The sequence below is a fragment of the Diadema setosum genome, unplaced genomic scaffold (assembly GCF_964275005.1).
Source record: "Diadema setosum unplaced genomic scaffold, eeDiaSeto1 scaffold_51, whole genome shotgun sequence".
Lineage (NCBI taxonomy): Eukaryota > Metazoa > Echinodermata > Echinoidea > Diadematoida > Diadematidae > Diadema > Diadema setosum.
Window position 1 is genome coordinate 125,219 of NW_027307677.1, and position 9,580 is coordinate 134,798.

General features: G+C 36.4%; 1 protein-coding gene across 1 annotated transcript; it reads right to left on the reverse strand.

Moving 5' to 3' along the window:
* Window positions 1–5,308: 5,308 nt before the first annotated feature.
* Window positions 5,309–9,011, reverse strand: LOC140245887 (uncharacterized). The gene is made up of 4 exons (XM_072325369.1): window positions 8,963–9,011; window positions 7,364–7,508; window positions 6,215–6,347; window positions 5,309–5,441 (listed from the first exon to the last, which is right to left on the reverse strand). Exons 1-4 carry the CDS (start codon window positions 8,963–8,965, stop codon window positions 5,309–5,311), a joined length of 414 nt encoding a protein of 137 aa, XP_072181470.1. The 5' UTR covers window positions 8,966–9,011.
* Window positions 9,012–9,580: the final 569 nt, after the last annotated feature.

Sequence of the window (9,580 nt, forward strand, 5' to 3'; positions counted from 1 at the left end):
CTCTCCAAATTGAAACAGAAGCAAAAGTAAAGTGTAAAAGCGTTCAGATGTTTGAAGTTCGCCTGTTACAACTACATATGTATCTTTGAAGTTGGAGTTGAATGATATACACTGATGAACAATTTTTCAATTATTCGACATGTTGGTGATGATCTACAGTCATAGTCAAATGTGGCTTGATAATACCATAGTGTATAGCTGTATTCACATATTTTCTTAATTTACATAGGGGATAGGTAATAATTATACACTCTAAAAAATACATAGTCAAATTTGACTAGAATCTCGTCGTATTTGACCAGATTATAGGATCCCAGGGGCACTTACTCTTTTCTAGTCATTTTTACTAGAAAAACCTAGTCACAGATTTTGACTAGAAATCTACTCAATGTTTATGACTAGAAAATCTAGTTGGTTTGACTGGTTTCTGGTAAAAGATGATTAGAAAATACTGATCAGTTATTTGACTAGATATGTAGTCAGTGTTGTGATTCATGAATCTAGTCAAATTCAACTTGTTTCTATTCAAAATGACCAGAACATCTTTTCAATCTCACCAATCACACATCAGTCACAAATCAATTATGAATGCTGTGACAAATTGTGTAACATTTAACTGACACAAATGCATGTTTTATTCTGAACCAATAATCATCGGAACATGCTACTCGTAACACTGAGTATAAAGCTTGCAATGAATATTGCATTGATTCATGAACATTTCTGATTTTTCATTCATTTTCTTTAATAACTCTCTCTTTGCAAATTGAATATTCAGCATTATCAACAATGTGTGTAGAATACAAGGCATGTACACGAACATTTTTTTTCTCAAAATTAACATTCATTTTCACTCAGTCTTCCATGACATTCTACCTTGTCACATATCTCAAGTTTCCTAGATCATAGCAAACGAGGCATCATGAAAACTACAATAATCAGGCTTTCAGTTGTCTAGCACATTTAACGATGACAAGTTGATGATGATAGAGATGTAATCGATCGAACATGGGCTTACAAAGAGTTTCGGATTAAAAGTTTACATAGACAATTTGATAATTGATATTTGATATCAGTCACAAATCAATTATGAATGCTATGACAAATTGTGTAACATTTAACTGACACAAATGCATATTTTATTCTGAACCAATAATCATCGGAACATGCTACTCGTAACACCGAGTATAAAGCTTGCAATGAATATTGCATTGATTCATGAACATTTCTGATTTTTCATTCATTTCCTTTAATAACTCTCTCTTTGCAAATTGAATATTCAGCATTATCAACAATGTGTGTAGAATACAAGGCATGTACACGAACGTTTTTTTCTCAAAATTAACATTCATTTTCACTCGGTCTTCCATGACATTCTACCTTGTCACATATCTCAAGTTTCCTAGATCATACGCAACAAACGAGGCATCATGAAAACTACAATAATCAGGCTTTCAGTTGTTAGCACATTTAACGATGACAAGTTGATGATGATAGAGATGTAATCGATCGAACATGGGCTTACAAAAAATGTTTCGGATAAAAAGTTCACATAGACAATTTGATAATTGATATTTGATAATATTGAGTGATTGATTTGATCAGGGAGCCCCACATAACACACAGCTCTCCTGCATTGCGTTCGCACGCCCAGTCAATCGGCGAGCATTAGATAACGGGGATCAAATATTTGAAAAGAGTCTAAAAGTATGATTGTTCTCATTGGGTACGCTCAAACCCGGCCATCTTTGAACTCACACACAATGCTGAATCATTGTGCAGACTTCTATTCGGTTTGTAGATTCTGAAGTTGAACAATAAAACAATGACATTTTTTTTTTTTTGGCTCATACCTCAAATTGCCAATGCTGATGAAGCCACAGTTTGTTTGTTTGTGTTTTTTTTTTCTGAGGAAGATGACGGTTTTGAGATTTGAATTATGTTTAACTAAAAATGTCGCCATGGCAACTGGCATGCCTCCGCCATATCACATTATTCTCCATTAATAGCTGCAGGACATACTGCCAGTGTGAGACCGTATGTTACATGACTGGTACATAATAAATTTCTGGTGATTATACACTAAGTTCCAGGACAGTACTTAAGAGCCACTTTCAATACATGTATATGGATGAGTGAAATTTCAGCATTTTCACTTGACCCAAAACTTTTCCTACACAATCACTGTGCATTAATGTATGAATATACATATTTTCTCCATATGAATATGGAGAAAATAGTACTGTATGATTTCAGCATTCAATAATATAATTTTAGCATTTTAAGGTGACCTTTGACCCTTGACCTTTGACTTCATGTCCCAAAACATCCACAGAGAAGCAATGTCAGGCAACACATGTACATTACACATGCATTACGTTTCATGAAGATACCTTGAACCATTTCAAAGATATGAAGAAAAATGTGAAATTTTAGCAGTCACTCGACCTTTGACCGTTGACCTCATGTCCCAAACATTTCTTCAAGGAATCTTTATCTGGTAATTTATGTATAAACCAAGTTTCAAGAAAATACCTTCTGGCGTTGCAGAGATATGAGGGAAATAGTGAAATTTTGAGCATTTGACCTTGACCCAAATCTGGACCCAAAAGTTAAGAGGCACAACTTCACCCCCTCAAGCTGTCCACAAAATTGATTATGGACCGACGAACTGATGGAAGGACGGACAAACCAAAAACATAATGCCTCCAGCGACACTTCGTGGAGGAGGCATAAAAATTCACTATATACCCCAAAACGATGTAAAGTTTTGAATCTGAATTTAGCTCCTGGACTATTTAGGATGATTCCCACCAATTTTGGTTAAACTCCACTTATATGTTCTGGAGAGGACTTCCGATAAAAATGTCCTTTTCCCCCCTCAAGCCCCCTTCCCCAAACTTTCGCTCCCTCAAGGGGCCCATCCTAGCATTTTTGCCATGAACAATCTACAATCTTCATATATAAAGGTAGCTTACAGCATATATTGACTCACTTGTTTTGGGGTCTAGAGAAGATTCTTAAAATTTGCCCCCTTTTTCCCCCTTGGGAGCCCTCCCCCTGGGCGCCACATGGTCATTCGGCTCAGGTGAGCTAAAAACTAGAGATCCAAATAAGTGAAGGGTAGAACAAAATCCGACAAGCAATGAGATGGGAATAAAATTTTGAAAGTCGAGATCACTGTACATAATATTATGGCAACTCAAAATTGGCCGAGTGGATCATGCCATTGTGATGTAGGTGGCGGACAACTCACAAATACGCTCCAACAAAAAATGACTAAAGTGTAATTTTTTTTCTAAATATTTTTGTACTGAACTGGTTTTCTTTCTTTCAGAACTACCTATAACAATATTTGCTCTGCAATAGGTCGAGAAATGCCCAAAGTAAAGGCACTCCTGTAAAAGTAAATCATGGCAGTGGTTTTCAAGGAATCCTTGCTGTCAAAAACAAGGTGTGGCGAAAATTCTTTTTTATTTCTCAAAAAATGAGTGAGATTCAAAACAAATTACATCATACTTTAATATAACTGAAACAAAAACCAATTGAAAAAAATGAAAATATGGCATGTATTCTTCATTTCAATCAGCACCCCGACACTGACAAAGTCTCCCGTTTTCCCACCCCCCCCCCCCTTACATAACAAGGGGATTATCAAACTTTGTGTCACTTTCCGTCTCCCAAACATTTGTTCAGGCGACAAAAAAAGCATACTATTACATAAAATCTTAGTACAGTGCAACCTCAGCTTATCAAGCCTACTCAGGACAAGCTTCCATCCATATACGGTAAGTGATATGTCCAGATATGACACTAATGTAGTGGGACACCATTTCTATGAAATTCATTGGGTAGATGGGCCTTTTTGTTGTAAAATCTTTTCCTTGGTGTCATGGGTGATTGCAAATCATCTACAATGCTACTATAATGTTCAAAAAGGAAATAAAATGCAATAAAAATCCTATGAAATATCAATGAACCGAATAAGGAATAAAAAAGAAAGCCCGCCAGGTGACGCAGTTGATAGAGAAGTCTGGATAAGTGAGATAGCTCTGTACGCAGTTTCAACTACAGTCAACTCTGTACAAGAAGTCGTCTATATACAAGTGAAAAAAAAAGTCTGATTTATCCACAGTTCGATCAAAATTTTTCAAGGGGTGGCCCCAAAGTGGCTAGGTCAATTTTGAAGGCCTTTTCATTCCTAGAATGCATTCACATTGGCATAATCAGATAGTTCTGTTCATGCAGAAGAAAATGACACCAAAATAATAAAGCGAGAAACAAGTATCCTCTAAATAGGAGAGAGGATGAGGTTGCAGCAGTGATAAAACATTATTTTCGAGTGGGGACCAGCATCTCTGACTACATTCCTTACATAACGCTGGAAAATACACTTATTGAATACAAACATGCACATCAAAAAATGCACATTTTCCTGCTCTTGAGTTTATTTTTTTTTTTTTGAAAATGCACTGTAATTCTGGCAAATCATAAGATAAAAACTACCCAACCAAAATTTCCGATCTCATTGTCATTTTCTTTTGCATTAAATAAACTATCCAATAATGCCAATATAAAAGAATTTCAGCAAACATATGGCTTTCAAAATTGGCATTGCCTCTTTTTGGGGGCAACCGGGTATAAACTCTTTTGTATTGGTATGATCAGATAGTGTATTTAATGCAGAAGAAAATGACACCTACATCATTAATTGTGGTTGTGTAGTTTTTATTCTATGTTTCATCAAAGCTACGATGTTATTTCTGATAAATCATAAACTCAAAAGTAGGAATTGAGTTTACAATTTTAAAAAAATTACGTTGTTACTCCAACAAAGCATAGAATAAAAACGAATCAACCAAATATTATGATCTTGGTGTCATTTTCTTTTGCATCATATACACTATTTAATCTAGGCTGCACAAAAAGAGTTTCGACAATGAGGCCACCAAAGTCGATCATCCCTCTTTCAAACATAGACAATCCCAAAGAAAATTTCCACATGCCACAATCCACAAAATCAACTATATCTTCAGAAATAGATATGTGCTCCAAAACCAGATCAATATACAATGTTACTGTTCAATGAACATTTCAAGTCAGCGCCGTAGTTGGTGTACAGTGGAGCCCTTACGGCTTTACTCTTGCTCAACGAAGTTATTAAGCAATACAACAGAGGGTGTTGGTGGACCATCACCCATTCCCAGCCCATACACATACTTTTGCAAATATGTATATGTATGACTGCACTGCCAGCAGTAGTTGATGTCCAACACATAGGTAAGTTTGAAACATACATCTACTGCTTTCAGCAGAGATGTGCAAGGGATCGCATTTCCTTCAACAGCCACGAATGCCTGCTCCGGATTCTTTCTCTCCCCGAGGACCAGGACATGAGGTTCTTGTTTCCCTTCCAAATACATAGGCAGGTTTGTCCCAATCTATATGTATAAAAGCAAATAAAGAATTTTCTCTAATTGCTTTAATAAGAGATTAACAAACAGATAAAAGACAAATATTCAAAATTTTGATCCACAACCATGGTATAAAAGAGAAGTGCTTTCAAATAATCTAACCAATATAAAAACATACACATCAATCAGTGTATCAAACATGAATTCTGTTGATACCATCATAAACATTGTGAGATTCATTCTTTTTCTGCATTTGGAAAAAAATATTGCCAATGGAAGCCCCTTTTATCTACATGACTTTGCCATGTCACTTCTATATCATTTTTTTTTTGTACATTTCCTTCTGCACACCTCTATCTTCAGCCCTTCACCAGTTTATGGTTTTAGTTCACTTGATCTTGCCTTACAATATATCAAGCAGACAGTGAGATAATTCCAGCTGCAGTAAACTATGGACATATGAAGCACATTTTATTACTGTGACTATTATTGTTATCATTATCATTACTAGTAGTAGCACTAGTGGTAATACTGTTATTAGTATTCTTATCATTATCATTAACAGAAATTCCATCAATTACTTACTAAATGAACAGTAATCAGCAAGCGTTTTCAGAGCAATTTGACTATATGGTGAATTAAAGGAAAACTAATGTCAATTAAAGGATAAAAGGAATGTGTTCACTTGACTGAATATAGATCTCACGTAACAAATATTTCATAGCATGTCAACTGACCCATTCACACAACACAGGGTATTACACTATTTTCAGTGTTAGATCCCTATTTCTATCATCACCTTCTCGACATTGATGAATGCACGCATGCTCTCTTCCACAGTTGCACGCTGTACACTTCTCTTCCCCTGTTTCTTCACCCCAGCTGGAAACAACAAAGGAAGAACCTGTAGAGCCAGGTTGCTCTTCTCATCATCTAAGGAGAACACAAACATTAGCAAACAAGTTCATGAAATGTAGCACATAGAGTTTTATTATCTTTTTAATACTTTCTCACTGTACAAATTCAAATGACAAAGAAGATATACATTTCAATTCCAGTCATCCCTTAAAGGTTGCATTCTCTAGAGGGTTGCATTTTTTCTCAATCTATTACCAAAATTATTCTATTTTATTTATTCATATCAGAGTTTTTAATCCTAAATCCTTATCAAGACTAAGGAAAAGGTTCATATTTTTCAAGGATTTCAAAAGATCAATAGATTACATCTCAAATTAAAGAACATTTGATGGTCTTTTAACCTGGTATTTGAAACAAAGAGAAACTTTATGCATGAGTGAACACATTCATTTTTCTCTTCTAATGGATCCCATCCCCCAACCCCACTACAACAACCCCTACTACAGATGAATCCTCGACTGCACAGGGTCAAAATTTATGCCTCCACCTTTGCCAAATCAGGAATATGACAGTGTCAATTTGAAATGTATTTCAAAAAGTGGAAAATAAAATCTACTTAAATGACGTTGCGTCGCAGGCCCATTTCCAATTGATCTAATGGTTCTTAACTCTTAACCCAATTAAGCCCGGGTTATTTTGGCGGGTGAGCAGCTCGGGAAGGGTGTGATGTGAATTACAAGTGTGTTATGCAAATAGTGGCTGCCGGCCAGATCATATGTCAACGGTGGGCGAGGTCGAAGGTCATTGACATTACGTTTGCGCATCAACCAGATTCCCCATCTATAGGCCAATGTTGTAATCCCAACTCTAATATCACCGTTGTCCCTCTCATATGCAAGTATGATTCATGTTTGATGCACCAAATAAATAGTTAGCACAAGAGTGTCCTTTTCACATATATAACCGCAATGACCATGACCTTTAAAATTGTGACCCCAATATCTGCTTAGATCATTGTCCCTCCCATACGCATACACGAGTCAAATGGTTAAGTTCCCTGAGAATTGTGCTATTTTCATGTAATATGATACCTGAATGTGGATCCTCGACATTGAGAATCTTCTTCCACTGCACTTGTTTTTCTGCATATTCCAGAACTCTTGCTGACATTTTCGGCGATTTTTCGAAGAGGGCATCTGCAGAGTTTTCGAAAAGTATCCGAAAGTCTTGATCAACCTGTGACATATAAAAGAAGAAGTTAACATGTAGGCACTTTCATTATAAAATTCACAAATGCCAACCATTATAACTTATGCATCATCGAAAATGGGATTTCATGATTAATTATTAAAAGATATTGAAAATTTCATAAGAGCAAAGGGAAAACACATAGGACGTTCAAAGTAAGACATTTTGGGATCAAAATTCAAATTCATCCATTTATAAGATGTTACCACCTTATCCTACCTCATTCTCAATGACATTTTGGAAATCCTCTGGAAATTCATTTTTGAAAATGTATATCTTTAGGGACAGAATTGAAATATTTTAAGTTATGACCACTTTGATCCTGATAGGTGCACAATATTTAGGTGTCCTAAAGGATACTTTGTTTAACTTAAAAATTAGAAATGTCCCTACGCCACTGGTATGCCTCCGCCATATCACATTATTCTCCTAATGGGTACAGTACATATTGCCAGCGTGAGACCATAATGTAACATGACTGGCAAATAATAATTTTCTGGTGATCATACACCCAGTTCCATGAAAGTACTTAGAGCCACTCGCAATATATGGATAATGAGCGAAATTCTAGCATTTTCATTTGACCTTTGACCCCATGGCCCAAAATTGTTCCTACATAATCATTGTGCATTATTGTATGAATATGCTTATACCAAGTTTGATTACACAGCGAGTATATACATACAATCATTTACGGGTATGGAAGAAATTGTGTAATTTCAGCATTAAATAATGCAATTTTAGCATTTTAAGGTGACCTTAGACCCTTGACCTTTGACCTCATGTCCCAAAACATCCAAAGAGAAGCAATGTAAGACAACATATATATATGTACTAAGTTTCATGAAGATACTTTGAGCCATTTGAAAGAAATGGAGAAAAAAGTGAAATTTTAGCATTTTCACTTGACCTTTGACCCCATGGTGCAAAACTTTCCCTAGAGAATCTTTGTTTGGTAATTCACGTATACACCAAATTTCATGAAAATACACTAAAGCATTGCAGAGATACAAGGGGAAATAGTGAAATTTTAGCATAGACCTTGACCTTTGACCTTGAGCATCTGCATGTGCACCCAAAAGTTGATAGGCACAACTTTGTCCACCATGCTAAGTTTCATTTGGATACCTCAAACGGTTCTGAAGTTACGCCGTCCACAAAATCGATTACGGACGGACGGACGGACAACTTGAACACATAATGCCTCTGGCACCACTTCGTGGTACAGGCATAAAGAGAGAGATCCCTCTGAATAGATGTCTCATGCCAAGAATCAAAAAAGAACCCAGTGGGCTTAGGATTACAATCAGCAACGGATGTAGTACAGTGGAATCTCGTAAGGTTACTTAAGCTGTTCAGTTCAGGTTAGCTAGGGATATGTTTACTTTCTTGTGCACATTATATCAGGACAATTGTCATTAGAACAGGTAGATATAGCTCACCATTCCTTTACAATCGATCAGTCTTGGGTACAATGCGATGATATCCCGAGCTGTCTTTGTCTTTTCGCTTTGGATCAGCAAAGCTCGGGACTTGCACGTCCTTGCCATAAAGCTCTTGACTTGTTCCTTTGGCTCATGGTGGTTTTGGAGCCATTTGACCATGGTGTTTATCGCCTCCTCATCCTCATCATCTAAAGAATCAAAAGCAAGTGAATGAGTAAATTAATGACAACTATGATCATTTCAGTCATAAAAAGGAAAAGTAGAAATTACACGGTGCGTAATAAATGTCCCCACCAGAAGTAGCATTTTGTAGCAAAATGTGCAATATAGGTAAAAAATCAAGGTCAAAGGTCAAAGAACTCAAAGGTCAAAATTCTGTGTAGGAGTTTTGAAGCCCTCACCTAGTGCCATCACATAAATCAAATGGAATTGAAATCGGGTTAGAAATGGTGAAGGAGTAGCATTTTGATCACACACGGACGCACACACGTACAGACGGACGAACACATGGACACACGGACACACACACATACGGAGCCCGTTTCATAGTCTCCTGCTCGAAATCGTTCGGCGGGGACAATAACACTAATACTGCTACTAATAATAATGACAATG